Here is a 19,834-nt window from a genome sequence, read left to right on the forward strand (position 1 = left end):
GGATCAGGAGAGTGCATGGTGGTAGAAAAAGAGGGGAGGCGAATGAAAAACTCAGCATTTTAAGTGTTTACCGTTTGTACCAAGTGGGCAGATTTTTATCTGCCGTGGCAGTGCTGTGGATCCAGAGAGGGGGGAATAACGCTTTTGAATGCACGACAATAGCGCTGGTGGCAAACAATGTGGCCTCGAGGCTAGGGCAGTGGACTCACAGGACACAGCTGCCAAGGGCTAGGCCTAACCAGAATTCACCAGGCACACTCTGTATGTCACTCCCTTACTTGCCTACACCCTCTTAAGCTCATTCACTTACTCGCTGACTTACTCGCCTACAATAAAAAATATTTCATGATATGATCTACTAGAATGTGTCTGCTTCTCAGGTCACTAGTATCAACACAGGCTCCATATTGGATCAGTCTCTCCCTCAATGATCCAGGAAGTGGGCCAAAATAATCTCACTGAATCAACTCTGTAGTCTGGGCCCAAATATATACCAAATGGCCCTAAACTTTATAGGCTGAACTTCATGCAGAACGAATCGCCCAATGCCCTACCCTCCTCCCTCTCGCTGTGAACGTTGATGATTCAGATCAGATGAATATAGGCTATTGAGTAGAATATGATTGATTCCACTGCCCAATTGGTATTGTATTTAGAAACGAGTCCCAGGCAGCCCAGCAGGTGAATGTGTTCAAAAGGTGGGTTCAGCGGGTGGCGACGTAGCAGGTCAGCTGGCCAGAAGGACTGACACACACACGGAGGGGGTGCTTAATCTTTGGCTGAAGGTCAGGCATGTTTGGTGACAAGCTTCAATGTATTTCAGGCGCGTTCTTCCCTACCATATTCTTATTTGTCCCTGTACATACACTCGGGTGGCCACTTTATTAGGTACACCCGCCTAGTACCGGGTCGGACCCCCCTTTGCCTCCAGAACAGCCTGAATTCTTCGGGGCATGGAAACGTTGGTAAATTTATATAAAGGGACATAACGTGTTGCGGGAAAACATTCCCCACACCATTACACCACTGCCAACAGCCTGTACCGTTGACACCAGGCAGGATGGGGCCGTGGACTTATGCTTTTATGTCAAATCCTGACTGCCATTAGCATGACGCAACAGGAACTGGGATTCGTTAGACCGGGCAATGTTTTTCCACTCCTTGATTGTCCAGTATTTGTGATCTGGTGCCCGCTGCAGCCGCTTCTTCTTCTGTTTACCTTATATGAGTGGACCCAGTGTGGTCGTCAGCTACAATAGCCCATCTGTGATAAGGACTGATGAGTTGTGCTTTCCGAGATGCCGTTCTGCACACCACTGTAGTAGTGTGCTGTTATTTGCCTGTTTGTGGCCCGCCCGCCCGTTCTCTTTCGACCTCCCATCAATTAGTTGTTTTTGACCACAAGACTGCTGATGACTGGATGTTTTTTTTGTTTGTGACACCACTCTTTGTAAACCCTAGACTCTGTCGTACGTGAAAAGCCCAGGAGGCCGGACGTTTCTGTGATACTGGAACCAGCGCGCTTGGCACCGACGATCATTCCACGCTCAGTCACTTAATTCACTCGTTTTGCCAATTCTAACATGAATTTGATAAGTAACTGAATGCCTTGATGCCTGTCTGCCTGCTTTATATAGCAAGCCTCGGCCATGTGACTCACTCTGTGGGAGTGAACCATTTTTGTTAGTGGTATGGTGTACCTAATAAACTGGCTGGAGTGTATATCACAAGTGATATGTTCAGAAGTGTAAACTTGATGATTTTGGAGGAATGGCAATTATTTGACACTAGCCCAGGAATGGTCATACACACCATATGGAAACATCTTGAGTGTTTGAGGAAAGAGCACACTCTCAAATCACGCCATACTTGGCACTATCTACCCTTGATTGGAATGTGTGTCTCTACTCTTGAAATCCTTTGCTTTTTACTTGCCAAGTGACATATAGTTGTAACGATGAAATGATAAATGTATGTGCAGTGTGCGTACACCTTTTCCGATCAGACCAACTGAAATGTACACAATATGCAGCCCCAGCTGCTAAAGTCAAATACTCACTCTCTCTGTTTCTGTTGGCTAATGTATGATCTTGACTGTCTGATATTTGCTGAGATTACAAGATCAGCTGGTCTTGGCCTGCTTTGATGCTCCAACAATACCAGGGCGGTGTGTTGCTACATGAAAACATCTGGCTTCGACTCCGTACCGTTCTGCCCTTAAGCAAAGGGAACCAACCAGAATTTGAACAGCGAGGCAAATTGCAAACACATGCACGTTTCCCATGGTTTCTGCTGTGTGATATTAGGCTGTATGGCCTGTGAGCGTCTTTTGATTTGGGCACGAGAGTTGTACGAGGCCCTCATTCAGTTGAAACCCTGCTCTCCTCTTATCGGGGGGGGGGGGATGTGTTTGTATGGTTTGTGTGGATGATGAGTTTACCTTATTCTCTCACAAGTCATCAAGCTATTATCTCAAGCGAGTCTTAAGCAAGATGGTGTGGAGTAGTAGTGGTGTTGTGTTCTACTTTGATAACCAGCTGAGATAAATAACCTCTGACCCCTCTCTTCTCTTGCAGGACCGGAATCGGCCCTTTGATGCATTTAGCTTGCACTCTTTGGAGAATTCCTTAATGGATATGATAAGGACTGACCATGACAAAGGTAAACCACACCCAGCTGGTGGCCCACCAATGACTATCGCTGATATTATATGGAGGAATCATTTTGCAGGTTAGGAGTATTCATACATCCATGCTTATCAGGTTTTTGTTTTTGGCTTCATATTTGCGCTATTTGCCTTCTCTGCCACCAATACAATCTAGTTGAGTTAATTTTGCAGTCATAAATTGAATACAATCAATTATCCATCGGCCTTACCTGCAAAATCTTACACATTGTTCTTGTAATCTGTGTGTAGTGTCTGCTTTTTTTCCCGTCTTCCTTACAAGCTGCTTCTCAGCGTTGTCTTCTGACTTTAATCAAGTAGTCGTGATGACATTTCTGCTTCTATTTCCTGGGTAAATATTGCTGTCACATGTAAATATGAATGTTGACAAGATGGCTCTTGTGTCGTCATGGTGTGCCGCCGTGTTTTGTGGTTTATCTGATGTTGTTTTGAGTGACAGCGTGTGATTTGGTTGCTCACATGTGTGTGTGCCTCTTCGTAGGCGTGTGCCCTGATTGCAACCATATCCTTTGATAGACTTTTATGGCACAGTGAAGGTTATTGTGGTCAGATTTCTGTGCCTCTGTTTTTATTTAGTGAGTGGGGAGAAAGGATACAAGAGAATGTGAAATTGGTATGAAACCGGTCTAAAGTTACCCCTTTATAGGTTACGCCCCTGCTGCGGGATGACACAAACATTGATTCAAAACTCGATGGGGCCATACTTACAAACTCTTGCTTAAACTTAAACTTAAAGTTTTTCTTGAAATAAATGCTACATTTGAGTATTTCCCAGATGCTTTGGAAAAAGTACCTGCTGTGTACCAGTCTCGTCAAGTGCTGCTGGTAAGCTTTTTTGACTTAGGATGCCACCTGGCAATGATTACAAATTACGGTACATTACTGCTATTCAACAAGACCATGAGCCTCTCTGATTTAAAAAAATAAATGTATGAGTGGGTCAGCATCCCTGTGGAACACTTCCACACCTTGTAGTCCATGCCCCAGCAAATTGAGGCTGTTCTGAGGGGAAAAGCGGTTGGAACTCGATATTAGGACAGTGTTCTTAATGTTTTGTACACAGTGTAAACATATATGTTGAATAAACCTACTTTTTCCCCCCATAAGAACACATTGATATTTGTGAAACAGATCAGTAAAGACTTGAATTCTGTCTAAAATTAGTAGCCTAGTTATGACTTTTTCCACATTTTGTTACAGCTTTATTCTAAAATGGATTTAATCGTTTTTTCCCCTCATCAATCTACACACAATACCCCATAATGACAAAGCAAAAACAAGATTTTTTGGGGGTGTTTTGTTGCACATTTACATATAAAAAAAGGGGGAATTATCACATTTACATAAGTATTCAGACCCTTCACTCAGTACTTTGTTGAAGCATCTTTGGCAGCGATTACAACCTCGACTATTTTTGGGTATGACGCTACAAGCTGGCACATCTGTATTTGGGGAGTTTCTCCCATTCTTCTCTGCAGATCCTCTCAAGCTCTGTCAGGTTGGATGGGGAGCGTCGCTGCACAGCTATTTTCATGTCTCTCCAGAGATGATTTGATCGGGTTCACGTCCGGGCTCTGGCTGGGCCACTCAAGGACATTCAGAGACTTGTCCCGAAGCCACTCCTGCATTGTCTTGGCTGGGTGCTAAGAGTCGTTGTCCTGTTGGAAGGTGAACCTTTGCCCCCAGTCGGAGGTCCTAAGTGCTCTGGAGCAGGTCTTCATCAAGGATCTCTCTGTACTTTGCTCCGTTCATTTGTCCCTCGATCCTGACTAGTCACCCAGTCTCTGTTGCTAAAAAACATCCCCACAGTATGATGCTGCCACCACCATGCTTCACCGTAGGGATGGTGCCAGGTTTCCTCCAGACGTGACGCTTGGCATTCAGGTCAAAGAGTTCAATCTTCAGTTCATCAGACTAGAGAATTTTGTTTCTTATGGTCAGAGTATTTAGGTGCCTTTTGGCAAACTCGTGCCTTTTACTGAGGAGTGGCTTGCGTCTGGCCACGCTACCATAAAGGCCTGATTGGTGGAGTGCTGCAGAGATGGTTGTCCTTTTGGAAGGTTCTCCTATCTCCACAGAGGAACCTCTAGAGCTCTGTCAGAGTGACCATCGGATTCTTGGTCACCTCCCTGACCAAGGCCCCCTCCTTTGTTCGGGCGGCCAGCTCTCAGAAGAGTCTTGGTGGTTCCAAATCTCTTCCATACAAGAATGATGGAGGCCACTGTGTTCTTTGACCTTCAATGCTGCAGAAATGTTTTGGTACCCTTCTCCAGATCTGTGCCTCGACACAATCCTGTCTCGGAGCTCTACAGACAATTCCTTCGACCTCATGGCATGGTTTTTGCTCTGACATGCACTGTCAACTGTGGGACCTTACATAGACGGGTGTGTGCCTTTCCAAATCATGTCCAATCAATTGAATTTACCACAGGTGGACTCCAAGTTGTAGAAACATCTCAAGTATGATCAATGGAAAAAGGATGCACCTGAGTTCAATTTTGAGTCTCATAGCAAAGGTTCTGAATACTTCTAGAAATGATGGGGTAGTGTTTGTAGCTTGATTGAGGGGATAAAAACGTTTTCATCTATTTTAGAACAAGGCTGTAACGTAACAAAATATCGAAAAGGTCCAGGGGTCTTAATACTTTCCGAATGCACTGTATATCGTTTCATCCCTGGTATAACCAGTGCACAGGCACAAACATTTTTTTAAGCTGCGTGTATGTGGGGTGCGTGTTTATGTGAGTGGGGGTTGTGGGGTGTGAGGGAGGGGATCGTGTGGTGTTTTCCCCCTTACTGCCACACAGACATTCAGATCATTATGTATTCCTTCCTCCCATTCCTCCAGCCAAACCACAGGTAGGCTTTTGCAAATAATGAGAAAATGAGGCCTTCGGGGGGGGCGGTGCTAACGCAATACCGACCTGTGGTATCGCGACCTTACTCGTTATCTTGGTACTTGGTATCATATCATTAGTAAAATGTTGGTATCGTGACAACACTAGGGAATAGTCATAGCCCTTACTATAGGGCTAAGAATGCCAGGTTATCTCATGGGAAAAGCTAATATGTAGCATTTTAGAGAAAATGTTTAGTTTGAGTAAGCAAGTATGGACCCCATCGCATCAAACAAATGGGTTCAAATGTGTCTGTTGGATTGCTGGGAACATGAGAGAAAAATGCCACTCCAAAGGCTAGTGATTATTTGACACAAAGAAACAGGAAATCAAAGAAATGGTTCAAATGCTTTATTTCAGGGAAATATGAAGGTAGCCCTTGGTCTATCTTCATCTAAGGAGTAAAGAGAGTTTACTGTCAAAAGCAACATGTTGTTTTAGAATGGATACTCTCCCCATACTCTCCCCAAATTCTTTCAACACCACATGTATGTCCTTGAGATAATTTTGTCAGAGTAGGTCACATGCCTATTATGAAAACTGACTGATGTTCAGTGTTGTTTTCTTAGCCTGCCTGACAGTGGGGGGGTGTGTGTGTATTATGAGTAGCTGCCTGCTGCGTTCTCATGCGTAGATTCTGTTTTTTCAATATTGTGTCGAGAGAGCAAAGGTCATCTCGGCCCGGCCCGACTTCACTGGAACTAGATAAGGTCATCTCAGCCTGGCCCGACTTCACTGGAACTAGATAAGGTCATCTCGGCCCGGCCCGACTTCACTGGAACTAGATGAGGTCATCTCGGCCCGGCCCGACTTCACTGGAACTAGATGAGGTCATCTCGGCCCGGCCCGACTTCACTGGAACTACAGAAGGGGATGGAGAGACCAGAATCTCCTGCAAATGTTCCCTTGTTGTTGTAAATCAGCTCAGGGACAAAGGGAGACTGGAGAGAGAGCGAGGGAGACTGGAGAGAGAGCGAGGGAGACTGGAGAGAGAGCGAGGGAGACTGGAGAGAGAGCGAGGGAGACTGGAGAGAGAGCGAGAGGGACTGGAGAGAGAGCGAGAGGGACTGGAGAGAGAGCGAGAGGGACTGGAGAGAGAGCGAGAGGGACTGGAGAGAGAGCGAGAGGGACTGGAGAGAGAGCGAGAGGGACTGGAGAGAGAGCGAGGGAGACTGGAGAGAGAGAGCGAGGGAGACTGGAGAGAGAGCGAGGGAGACTGGAGAGAGAGCGAGGGAGACTGGAGAGAGAGCGAGGGAGACTGGAGAGAGAGAGCGAGGGAGACTGGAGAGAGAGCGAGGGAGACTGGAGAGAGAGCGAGGGAGACTGGAGAGAGCGAGGGAGACTGGAGAGAGCGAGGGAGGGAGACTGGAGAGAGAGCGAGGGAGACTGGAGAGAGAGCGAGAGGGACTGGAGAGAGAGCGAGAGGGACTGGAGAGAGAGCGAGAGGGACTGGAGAGAGAGCGAGAGGGACTGGAGAGAGAGCGAGAGGGACTGGAGAGAGAGCGAGAGGGACTGGAGAGAGAGCGAGGGAGACTGGAGAGAGAGCGAGGGAGACTGGAGAGAGAGAGCGAGGGAGACTGGAGAGAGAGCGAGGGAGACTGGAGAGAGAGCGAGGGAGACTGGAGAGAGAGCGAGGGAGACTGGAGAGAGCGAGGGAGACTTGAGAGAGAGCGAGAGAGAGCGAGGGAGACTGGAGAGCGAGCGAGGGAGACTGGAGAGAGAGCGAGGGAGACTGGAGAGAGAGCGAGGGAGACTGGAGAGAGAGCGAGGGAGACTGGAGAGAGAGCGAGGGAGACTGGAGAGAGAGCGAGGGAGACTGGAGAGAGAGCGAGGGAGACTGGAGAGCGAGCGAGGGAGACTGGAAAGAGAGCGAGGGAGGCTGGAAAGAGAGCGAGGGAGGCTGGAAAGAGAGCGAGGGAGACTGGAGAGAGAGAGAGAGCGAGGGAGAATGGAGAGAGAGGGAGAGAGAGCGAGGGAGACTGGAGAGAGAGCGAGGGAGACTGGAGAGAGAGCGAGGGAGACTGGAGAGAGAGCGAGGGAGACTGGAGAGAGAGCGAGGGAGACTGGAAAGAGAGCGAGGGAGACTGGAAAGAGAGCGAGGGAGACTGGAGAGAGAGCGAGGGAGACTGGAGAGCGAGCGAGGGAGACTGGAGAGCGAGCGAGGGAGACTGGAGAGCGAGCGAGGGAGACTGGAGAGAGAGCGAGGGAGACTGGAGAGAGAGCGAGGGAGACTGGAGAGAGAGAGCGAGGGAGACTGGAGAGGGCGAGGGAGACTGGAGAGAGGCGAGGGAGATGGAGAGAGAGCGAGGGAGACTGGAGAGAGAGCGAGGGAGCAAGAGCGAGCGGAGACTGGAGAGAGAGAGCGGGGGAGACTGGAGAGAGAGAGCGAGGGAGACTGGAGAGAGCGAGGGAGACTGGAGAGAGAGCGAGGGAGACTGGAGAGAGAGCGAGGGAGACTGGAGGAGAGAGCGAGGGAGACTGGAGAGGGAGCGAGGGAGACTGGAGAGAGAGCGAGGGAGACTGGAGAGAGAGAGCGAGGGAGACTGGAGAGAGAGAGGAGGGAGACGGGGAGAGAGGAGAGCGAGGGAGACTGGAGAGAGAGCGAGGGAGACTGGAGAGAGAGCGAGGGAGACTGAGAGAGAGCGAGGGAGACTGGAGAGAGAGAGAGAGAGCGAGGGAGACTGGAGAGAGAGAGAGAGCGAGGGAGACTGGAGAGAGAGCGAGGGAGTAGTGAGAGAGAGCGAGGGAGACTGGAGAGAGAGCGAGGGAGACTGGAGAGAGAGCGAGGGAGACTGGAGAGAGCGAGAGAGACTGGAAAGAGAGCGAGGGAGACTGGAAAGAGAGCGAGGGAGACTGGAGAGAGAGCGAGGGAGACTGGAGAGAGAGCGAGGGAGACTGGAGAGCGAGCGAGGGAGACTGGAGAGCGAGCGAGGGAGACTGGAGAGCGAGCGAGGGAGACTGGAGAGCGAGCGAGGGAGACTGGAGAGGGAGCGAGGGAGACTGGAGAGGGAGCGAGGGAGACTGGAGAGGGAGCGAGGGAGACGCGAGGGAGACTGGAGAGGGAGCGAGGGAGACTGGAGAGGGAGCGAGGGTGACTGGAGAGGGAGCGAGGGAGATGGAGAGAGAGCGAGGGAGACTGGAGAGGGAGCGAGGGAGATGGAGAGAGAGCGAGGGAGACTGGAGAGAGAGCGAGGGAGACTGGAGAGAGAGCGAGGAGAGGAGAGAGAAGGGAGACTGGAGAGAGAGCGAGGGAGATGGAGAGAGAGCGAGGGAGACTGGAGAGATAGCGAGGGAGGGGAGCGAGGGAGACTGGAGAGAGAGAGCGAGGGAGACTAGAGAGAGAGAGCGAGGGAGACTGGAGAGGGAGCGAGGGAGATGGAGAGAGAGCGAGGGAGACTGGAGAGAGAGCGAGGGAGACTGGAGAGAGAGCGAGGGAGATGGAGAGAGAGCGAGGGAGACTGGAGAGAGAGCGAGGGAGATGGAGAGAGAGCGAGGGAGACTGGAGAGAGAGCGAGGGAGAAGAGCGAGGGAGACTGGAGAGAGAGAGCGAGGGAGACTGGAGAGAGAGAGCGAGGGAGACTAGAGAGAGAGCGAGGGAGACTGGAGAGAGAGCGAGGGAGACTGGAGAGAGAGCGAGGGAGACTGGAGAGAGAGAGCGAGGGAGACTGGAGAGAGAGCGATGGAGACTGGAGAGAGGGCGAGGGAGACTGGAGAGAGGGCGAGGGAGGCTGGAGAGAGAGAGAGCGGGGGAGACTGGAGAGAGAGAGAGAGAGCGAGGGAGACTGGAGAGCGAGGGAGACTGGATTGAGAGCGAGGGAGACTGCAGAGAGAGCGAGGGAGACTGGAGAGAGAGCGAGGGAGTCTGGAGAGAGAGCGAGGGAGTCTGGAGAGAGAGCGAGGGAGACTGGAGAGAGAGCGAGGGAGACTGGAGAGAGAGCGAGGGAGACTGGAGAGAGAGCGAGGGAGACTGGAGAGCGAGCGAGGGAGACTGGAGAGCGAGCGAGGGAGACTGGAAAGAGAGCGAGGGAGATGGAGAGAGAGCGAGGGAGACTGGAGAGAGAGCGAGGGAGACTGGAGAGCGAGCGAGGGAGACTGGAGAGAGAGCGAGGGAGACTGGAGAGAGAGCGAGGGAGACTGGAGAGAGAGCGAGGGAGACTGGAGAGAGAGAGCGAGGGAGACTGGAGAGAGAGAGAGACCGATGGAGATGGAGAGAGAGCGAGGGAGACTGGAGAGAGAGCGAGGGAGATGGAGAGAGAGCGAGGGAGATGGAGAGAGAGCGAGGGAGACTGGAGAGAGAGCGAGGGAGACTGGAGAGAGAGCGAGGGAGACTGGAGAAGAGAGCGAGGGAGATGGAGAGAGAGCGAGGGAGATGGAGAGAGAGCGAGGGAGACTGGAGAGAGAGCGAGGGAGACTGGAGGGAGACGGGGAGAGAGCGAGGGAGACTGGAGAGAGAGAGCGAGGGAGACTGGGAGAGAGAGCGAGGGAGACTGTGGAGAGAGAGCGAGGGAGACTGGAGAGAGAGCGAGGGAGACTGGAGAGAGAGCGAGGGAGACTGGAGAGAGAGCGAGGGAGACTGGAGAGAGGAGCGAGGGAGACTGGAGAGAGAGAGCGAGGGAGACTGGAGAGAGAGCGAGGGAGATGGAGAGAGAGCGAGGGAGATGGAGAGAGAGCGAGGGAGATGGAGAGAGAGCGAGGGAGACTGGAGAGAGAGCGAGGGAGACTGGAGAGAGAGCGAGGGAGACTGGAGAGAGAGCGAGGGAGACTGGAGAGAGAGCGAGGGAGATGGAGAGAGAGCGAGGGAGATGGAGAGAGAGCGAGGGAGACTGGAGAGAGAGCGAGGGAGACTGGAGAGAGAGCGAGGGAGACTGGAGAGAGAGCGAGGGAGAGGAGAGAGAGCGAGGGAGACTGGAGAGAGAGCGAGGGAGACAGAGAGACGAGAGCTGGAGAGAGAGCGAGGGAGAAGAGCGAGGGAGACTGGAGAGAGAGAGCGAGGGAGACTGGAGAGAGAGAGCGAGGGAGACTGTGGAGAGAGAGCGAGGGAGACTAGAGAGAGAGAGCGAGGGAGACTGGAGAGAGAGCGAGGGAGACTGTGGAGAGAGAGCGAGGGAGACTAGAGAGAGAGAGCGAGGGAGACTGGAGAGAGAGCGAGGGAGACTGGAGAGAGAGAGCGAGGGAGACTGGAGAGAGAGAGAGCGAGGGAGACTGGAGAGCGGGCGAGGGAGACTGGAGAGAGGGCGAGGGAGACTGGAGAGAGGGCGAGGGAGACTGGAGAGAGAGCGAGGGAGGCTGGAGAGAGAGAGAGCGGGGGAGACTGGAGAGAGAGAGAGCGGGGGAGACTGGAGAGAGAGAGCGAGGGAGACTGGATTGAGAGCGAGGGAGACTGGAGAGAGAGCGAGGGAGACTGGAGAGAGAGCGAGGGAGACTGGAGAGAGAGAGCGAGGGAGACTGGAGAGAGAGAGCGAGGGAGACTGGAGAGAGAGCGAGGGAGACTGGAGAGAGAGAGCGAGGGAGACTGGAGAGAGAGAGCGAGGGAGACTGGAGAGAGAGCGAGGGAGACTGGAGAGAGAGGAGAGCGAGGGAGACTGGAGAGAGAGCGAGGGAGCGGAGCGAGAGCGAGCGAGACTGGAGAGAGAGGGAGGGAGCGAGCGAGCGAGCGAGACTGGAGAGAGAGGGAGGGAGCGAGCGAGCGAGACTGGAGAGAGAGGGAGGGAGGGAGCGAGCGAGCGAGACTGGAGAGAGAGGGAGGGAGCGAGCGAGCGAGCGAGACTGGAGAGAGAGGGAGGGAGGGAGCGAGCGAGCGAGACTGGAGAGAGAGGGAGGGAGGCGAGCGAGCGAGCGAGCGAGACTGGAGAGAGAGGGAGGGAGCGAGCGAGCGAGCGAGCGAGACTGGAGAGAGAGGGAGGGAGCGAGTGAGCGAGCGAGCGAGACTGGAGAGAGAGGGAGGGAGCGAGCGAGCGAGCGAGCGAGACTGGAGAGAGAGGGAGGGAGGGAGGGAGCGAGCGAGCGAGACTGGAGAGAGAGGGAGGGAGGGAGCGAGCGAGCGAGACTGGAGAGAGAGGGAGCGAGCGAGCGAGACTGGAGAGAGAGAGCGAGCGAGCGAGCGAGAGAGAGGGAGCGAGCGAGACTGGAGAGGAGGGAGCGAGCGAGCGGAGAGAGGGAGCGAGCGAGCGGAGAGAGGGAGCGAGCGAGCGAGGGAGGGAGCGGGAGAGGGAGCGAGCGAGAGGGAGCGAGCGAGCGAGAGAGAGGGAGCGAGCGAGCGAGAGAGAGGGAGCGAGCGAGCGAGAGAGAGGGAGCGAGCGAGCGAGACTGGAGAGAGAGGGAGCGAGCGAGCGAGACTGGAGAGAGAGGGAGCGAGCGAGCGAGCGAGACTGGAGAGAGAGGGAGCGAGCGAGACTGGAGAGAGAGGGAGCGAGCGAGCGAGACTGGAGAGAGAGGGAGCGAGCGAGACTGGAGAGAGAGGGAGCGAGCGAGCGAGCGAGCCAGACTGGAGAGAGAGGGAGCGAGCGAGCGAGCGAGACTGGAGAGGGAGCGAGCGAGCGAGACTGGAGAGAGAGCGAGGGAGACTGGAGAGAGAGCGAGGGAGACTGGAGAGAGAGCGAGGGAGACTGGAGAGAGAGCGAGGGAGATGGAGAGAGAGCGAGGGAGACTGGAGAGAGAGCGAGGGAGAAGAGCGAGGGAGACTGGAGAGAGAGAGCGAGGGAGACTGGAGAGAGATAGCGAGGGAGACTGTGGAGAGAGAGCGAGGGAGACTAGAGAGAGAGAGCGAGGGAGACTGGAGAGAGAGCGAGGGAGACTGTGGAGAGAGAGCGAGGGAGACTAGAGAGAGAGAGCGAGGGAGACTGGAGAGAGAGCGAGGGAGACTGGAGAGAGAGAGCGAGGGAGACTGGAGAGAGAGAGAGCGAGGGAGACTGGAGAGCGGGCGAGGGAGACTGGAGAGAGGGCGAGGGAGACTGGAGAGAGGGCGAGGGAGACTGGAGAGAGAGCGAGGGAGGCTGGAGAGAGAGAGAGCGGGGGAGACTGGAGAGAGAGAGAGCGGGGGAGACTGGAGAGAGAGAGCGAGGGAGACTGGATTGAGAGCGAGGGAGACTGGAGAGAGAGCGAGGGAGACTGGAGAGAGAGCGAGGGAGACTGGAGAGAGAGAGCGAGGGAGACTGGAGAGAGAGAGCGAGGGAGACTGGAGAGAGAGCGAGGGAGACTGGAGAGAGAGAGCGAGGGAGACTGGAGAGAGAGAGCGAGGGAGACTGGGGAGAGAGGGAGAGCGAGGGAGACTGGAGAGAGAGAGAGAGCGAGGGAGACTGGAGAGAGAGCGAGGGAGTAGTGAGAGAGAGCGAGGGAGACTGGAGAGAGAGGGAGGGAGCGAGCGAGCGAGCGAGACTGGAGAGAGAGGGAGGGAGCGAGCGAGCGAGACTGGAGAGAGAGGGAGGGAGGGAGCGAGCGAGCGAGACTGGAGAGAGAGGGAGGGAGCGAGCGAGCGAGCGAGACTGGAGAGAGAGGGAGGGAGGGAGCGAGCGAGACTGGAGAGAGAGGGAGGGAGGGAGCGAGCGAGTGAGCGAGGCCGGAGAGAGAGGGAGGGAGCGAGCGAGCGAGCGAGCGAGACTGGAGAGAGAGGGAGGGAGCGAGTGAGCGAGCGAGACTGGAGAGAGAGGGAGGGAGCGAGCGAGCGAGCGAGACTGGAGAGAGAGGGAGGGAGGGAGGGAGCGAGCGAGCGAGACTGGAGAGAGAGGGAGGGAGGGAGGGAGCGAGCGAGCGAGACTGGAGAGAGAGGGAGGGAGGGAGCGAGCGAGCGAGACTGGAGAGAGAGGGAGGGAGGGAGCGAGCGAGCGAGACTGGAGAGAGAGGGAGCGAGCGAGCGAGACTGGAGAGAGAGGGAGCGAGCGAGACTGGAGAGAGAGGGAGCGAGCGAGCGAGAGAGAGGGAGCGAGCGAGCGAGAGAGAGCGAGCGAGAGAGAGGGAGCGAGAGAGAGGGAGCGAGCGAGAGGGAGCGAGCGAGCGAGAGAGAGGGAGCGAGCGAGCGAGAGAGAGGGAGCGAGCGAGCGAGAGAGAGGGAGCGAGCGAGCGAGACTGGAGAGAGAGGGAGCGAGCGAGCGAGACTGGAGAGAGAGGGAGCGAGCGAGCGAGCGAGACTGGAGAGAGAGGGAGCGAGCGAGACTGGAGAGAGAGGGAGCGAGCGAGCGAGACTGGAGAGAGAGGGAGCGAGCGAGACTGGAGAGAGAGGGAGCGAGCGAGCGAGCGAGCCAGACTGGAGAGAGAGGGAGCGAGCGAGCGAGCGAGACTGGAGAGGGAGCGAGCGAGCGAGACTGGAGAGAGAGAGAGGGAGCGAGCGAGCGAGCGAGACTGGAGAGAGAGAGAGGGAGCGAGCGAGCGAGACTGGAGAGAGAGAGAGGGAGCGAGCGAGCGAGCCAGACTGGAGAGAGAGGGAGCGAGCGAGCGAGACAGACTGGAGAGAGAGGGAGCGAGCGAGCGAGACAGACTGGAGAGAGAGGGAGCGAGCGAGACTGGAGAGAGAGGGAGCGAGCGAGCGAGACTGGAGAGAGAGAGCGAGACTGGAGCGAGCGAGCGAGACTGGAGAGAGAGGGAGCGAGCGAGCGAGACTGGAGAGGGAGGGAGCGAGCGAGCGAGACTGGAGAGGGAGGGAGCGAGCGAGCGAGACTGGAGAGGGAGGGAGCGAGCGAGCGAGACTGGAGAGGGAGCGAGCGAGCGAGCGAGCGAGACTGGAGAGGGAGCGAGCGAGCGAGACTGGAGAGGGAGCGAGCGAGCGAGCGAGACTGGAGCGGGAGCGAGCGAGCGAGCGAGACTGGAGCGGGAGCGAGCGAGCGAGCGAGACTGGAGCGGGAGCGAGCGAGCGAGACTGGAGCGGGAGCGAGCGAGCGAGCGAGACTGGAGCGGGAGCGAGCGAGCGAGCGAGACTGGAGAGGGAGCGAGCGAGCGAGACTGGAGAGGGAGCGAGCGAGCGAGCGAGACTGGAGAGGGAGCGAGCGAGCGAGCGAGACTGGAGCGGGAGCGAGCGAGCGAGCGAGACTGGAGAGGGAGCGAGCGAGCGAGCGAGACTGGAGAGGGAGCGAGCGAGCGAGACTGGAGAGGGAGCGAGCGAGCGAGCGAGACTGGAGAGGGAGCGAGCGAGCGAGCGAGACTGGAGAGGGAGGGAGCGAGCGAGCGAGACTGGAGAGAGAGGGAGCGAGCGAGCGAGACTGGAGAGAGAGGGAGCGAGGGAGACTGGAGAGAGAGAGCGAGAGAGCGAGTGGAAGGCTGAGTCCCAGCCAGATGGTTCAACATTCATGCCCCATCACTGTTTACTCCCAGTCTTCGTGTCAACAGCGTGGGCTGCCTTCAGAGAGGCGTGCTGCCACTAGCCCTGTCTCAGAGCAGGTCTTCCCTGTTGGTGTCCCCCTCCTTTGGCTCTATTGGCTGAGGCTGCCCATAGCGCTGGTCTAATACAGCAAGGCACAGGACAGCTAGCTTGGTCCTAGATCTTTTTGTGCTGTCTTGCCAACGGTCATTGACACTGATCAGAGAAGTTAGCAAGATGGCACAAACTGATCTGGGACCAGGCTAAAGGACAGCCACCGAGGTCTATATCCTTTTCCTTTGTTATTATTTCAAAGTGAGGAAGAATTGTGCCCCCCCCCCCAATCTAAACTATCATGCTGACAATAGTAGTGTTCTTTCAAATACTTTTCTCTCATACCTAGCATTTTGTACCCCGACCATTGTGTTGTTTGGGATTCCAATCATGTGTGAGAATGAGAGAGGAGGCCGGGTGATTATGAGAATGGGGGGGGGGGGGTTGGACAGAGGGTGTGAATGTGAACCCCTCTCTTCCTGACCATGACGGTGAGAATGGCGAGACTATAGTGTTGACTGTGAGTGTTTGAAGAGGAGTCAGCCCAGAGAGAGGGAATGGGAGGGGGATTGACTGTTACTCCATTCTTGTGATCCTCTTTAACTCCTGAATGCTGATGAATCAGATCGGAATGGCACGCACGGGGAATTTACACTCTGTTTTCAAAGGGAGGGGTGCCGGGCTGGGATATCGTGAACAAACGGGTCCTTTTTTTCTTGTTGTTGCTCCACACTGGAGCGCATGAAGTGAGTCCCGAAATTGGGTCAGCTTAGCTCACGTGTGGAGAGTCAGTAGTTAGGCTTTCCCCCGCGCCACGGTTCCTCCGCTCGGCCTGGAAAAACACCAGGAGTCTGAGCCTGGCAACAGACTGCAAGCCACCACGCTGTGGTTATGGCACACACAGTCCTCCTCACACACAAACACACATTCTGATTACTCTGACACGGGAGGAACTGCTCCGTAGACGTACGTGTGTGTGTGTGTGTGTGTGTGTGTGTGTTACTGCCACATGCAAATCAGGCACTATTCAAAGCACTCATGTCAGTACGCTGAACACACACACACACACACAATCTGCTCAGCAGGTCTGCCTCACATGATCTTACAAACGTGACTGTATGCCTTAGCTACAAACAAATTCCGTTGTCGCTTTTAGAAATGGGCTGTTGTGCGTTTAGCGTTTTTATTGAGGGACGTTTGAATTAACGTGCATTTCGTCAGTGTGCAGAGACGTGTAGCCTCTTGCTTCTATGCAGACCTTGTTGATCAGTAGGCTAATAAGTCCGCAAACGGTTTGTTTGTCATCTGTGGACTCCACTGGTTTAGCCAAAACGAGCTAAAAAAGAGTCAATGCCGTCACACACTCCTATTGAATAAACGTTCAGTTGAATAGGTCCAAGTCATCTTCATTTACCCAGTTCATCAAGAGACGTACCACTCAAATAAAGTATTATCGTTGTGTTATGTAGTTAGATTGGTCAAAACAAAAGTCACATTTATTGTTTGCAATGGCCTAAAATATCGGCCGTCCGCCTCCTTGACCCCCCAAAAAAATCGGTGTTGGCGTCGGCCCTAAAAAAAAATCTATATTGGTCGTTCTCTACCTTCCAGCGCTACCGCTGTCCGGACAACAGCCAGAGTGTGGTCAAGACATCTGCTGCAACATCTTTAGTGTGTCAGCTCTGCTGCACCTGGGAGCTGAAGGTATGGCAACCGCACTCCCAACAGTCATGTACGCTTAAACATACACTACACCACCAAATGTAGGTGGACACCTGCTCGTGGAGCATCTCATTCCAAAATCATGGGCATTAATGGACTTGGTCCCCTCTTTACTGCTATAACAGCCTCCACTCTCCTGGGAAGACTTTCCACTAGTCTTCTAACTGTAAATACTCATCTCAACTAGTTTAAAGGCCCAGTGCCGTCAAGAACGTGATTTTCCTGTGTTTTTATATTTCTTATATATGTATATTTCTACGCTGATGTTGGAATGATACTTTGAAATGATGATAATGCCATTTCAGTATATATTTCAGCCTGTTTTTGTTGGATTGAGTTTTGGCCTGCCGGGTGACATCACCAAACCAATAACGGAGAGGGTTGAGTACAGATCCACTGAGCAGTGGTGTTTGTTGATTTTTAAAGGTCAATATGGGAGTCAAGGGTCAGGTTTTATCAGGAGGGAAGCTACAACTTCAGAGTTAACAGATGGGGTAAGATAATGAAGGGGAAAGGGCAGTGAATGCTGTTTCGTTTGGGTCAGAGAGATGTCACAGCAGCCTGACCCTGAGGTAAAAGGGCGTTGAAAGGTCACCCAGACAATCAGGCCCTTTTTTTGGCCTGGCTGACCGATTTTAAAACTGAGCTTGACCTAGTCCAGAAAAATAAAGGCTAACTCAAATGTGCACCTTCAATCATTTGAAGGTGCCGTCATTGTAAATAAGAATTTGTTCTTAACTGACTTTCCTAGTTAAATGAAAATAAAACATTTGCTCAAATCGCCGACACCAAGAACATTCTGCACTTTCAACAGTCATTGTCGGGAGATGAGGTTAGAATACTTTCTAAGCTTTGTTGGCAGTGGTAAAGGTTAGACACACACACACACACACACACACACACACACACACACACACACACACACACACACACACACACCACACACACACACCCTCTAGCTCCATTAGCTTAGTTAAGCCTTTGTCCATCCAGCCTCTACCAGCAGTAGTTGATGAGATGAGCTTTGATGAAAAACAGTCTTATAGTCTTATTCTGTTGGCCTTTCTTTTGAGTGTATTCTTGATTTGTTTTTTTTTTGTAGAGAAAGATGTCTCTTTCTGTTCCGGAAACATCTCGGGTAAATAAAGCTGACATTTGTCCTTTGTGGTTTTCAGACAGTAGGGGAGTTGCTTTTCATTGCCAGTAGCCTGAGTGTGAGACCTCATCCTCTAGTCTCAAGGTGTTTTTGTCGGCTGGGTTAACATTTCCACACCTCCCCGTTGACTTGCCAGTCCTCCCCGTAACTGCTGCTCTGGCTTTTTCCAAAGGCAGTTATTGAGGAGCTTTAATATGTTTTTTAATGTGGAACAGAGGTTGAAAAACGTGGCTGAGGTAGAGTCAGAGAGAATTCCAGGTGTGAAGCAATGGCTGATGAGCACCTCATGGAATCTAGAGGAAGGTTAACCCTTTAGGAGCATAATATGCTGTACAATGCTTCTCTAAATGCAGCCCAATGAAAACCAGTCCATTTAGGCTAAACCAAACACACCTAGCCTTTCCTAAGAGCTAGTCTGGGGAAGTTTCAGCGTAAACATCAGCGGTGGTTTGGAGAGATGAAGACGCTAGTCTATTACTCTGTCCAGTTAACCAGTACTCCTCAGCCCAATGTTATGTAGTTGCAACCCAATAAGGTCATTGTTCATCAGAAGTACCGGGACTGGGGACTTACTGGCTTTGTTCTGAAGGAAGTGAATGGCATGCATTTCCAGAACCCCCCCGCCCAAGCCCTCGGTGAGGAAATGTCACCAGCCCAGCGCCCTGAGGCCACGCCACTGAGCTGCCCTGAGGCCACGCCACTGAGCTGCCCTGAGGCCACGCCACTGCGCTGCCCTGAGGCCACGCCACTGAGCTGGGGAAGCAGATGGCACAGGCCCAGAGCTATTTTAGGGCTTTTGGGAGCGACTGTCCATTTTGTCACCACTAGAATGCCTGGGAGGTATTTATTAGGCACCAAACGGAAGATAACAGACAAACGGGGATGGAGTACCTGAACGTTTCCAATAAGAAACTGTCATTTTATCCTACCGTAACAAAACATTTTGCTACGGTGTTCCCTAATGAATACAACCCTGGTTTAGGTAGGACCACCATGGACCCCGGCTATTTAAGAGGCAAAATGGAGGCATCACATCGCTCTCCTCCCAGTGCAGTTAGAGCTAGGGGACTGGATATATATTCCGTGTTGGCTGAGACCTAACACTCCAGTAATGCTGTGAACATTTGTCAGTTGTACTGTACATTGTGAAAAGGTTTGCAAATCCATAATATTGTACCTGAAGACATGGCACATTGTGGTTCCTATTGAGTGTCTCGCCACATTTCAAACCAAACCACACATTGTATTGTAGAGTATGAGTCAGGGATGTTGTTATACCAAGTCGCTATCTTCCATCTGACATGGTTTACCGTTTGGGAGAAAGAATGTGGCTTTGTCCTCTGGCCTACTGAGTCCGACTATATCGATTTAGAATATTTTTTTGCCAACCTTTTTGACAAGTAACACAACATGCTCGCTCAGGCGCGTCACAATACGGTGATGCTGGCACAGCCAATAAGATTTCTTCACTCGAGATAGCCAAAACATGCTCTCATTCAGTTAGAAATAGCAGTAGGGGAGAGGGAGAGGGTGAAAATTGACTCGGTGTGTGTGTGTGCGTGCACACACTCGCTCTTTTACAGGATTGACTATGCAAAGGATTGCCATATAAGCCCCTCTGTTCTCATGCAGGATTATGACTCGTTGAGAACTGTGAGGAAATCCACATTCGCTCTCATCTGTTGATCTGTTGGATGGGCTGCACTGTCTCCTCCCCCTCTCTCTTGTTTTCACCCAGAGATCACTCCAAGTTTCACCGCCTAGGAGGAGGACTGGGCCATATTTATTAAGCACTAAACGGAAGAATACGGACTGAAAACGAAAGGAACTATACCTCAACTGGTCCAATAAGAAACGCACATTTTCGCTTTCCGTCTCTGAGCGGTTTGCTACTTTCTGCCCTAATGTGTACGACCCTGGTCTAAACTGTTGAAACGCTTTTAGCTGTCTGCTTCGGCTTAGTTTTGAAACTTTTTGACGTGTTGTTTGCGCCGTTCCAGCTTGCAACACGGCTGCCCAGTCTCTCTCAGGTT

General features: G+C 53.2%; 1 protein-coding gene across 6 annotated transcripts in view; it reads left to right on the plus strand.

Moving 5' to 3' along the window:
- cpeb3 (cytoplasmic polyadenylation element binding protein 3) overlaps window positions 1–19,834 on the plus strand; it is a 77,860-nt gene that overhangs the window by 25,149 nt on the left and 32,877 nt on the right. For 4 of the 6 annotated variants that reach the window (XM_014199958.3, XM_014199966.3, XM_014199977.3 and 1 more), the window contains exon 3: window positions 2,577–2,730. In XM_014199958.3, the coding sequence (XP_014055433.1) occupies window positions 2,577–2,730 (154 nt within the window). The remainder of the gene's footprint in view (window positions 1–2,576; window positions 2,731–19,834) is intronic. The other 2 variants (XM_014200004.3, XM_014200007.3) reach the window with 1 other exon arrangement.

This window comes from Salmo salar, chromosome 01 (assembly GCF_965601325.2).
Source record: "Salmo salar chromosome 01, fSalSal1, whole genome shotgun sequence".
Taxonomy (NCBI): Eukaryota; Metazoa; Chordata; class Actinopteri; order Salmoniformes; family Salmonidae; genus Salmo; species Salmo salar.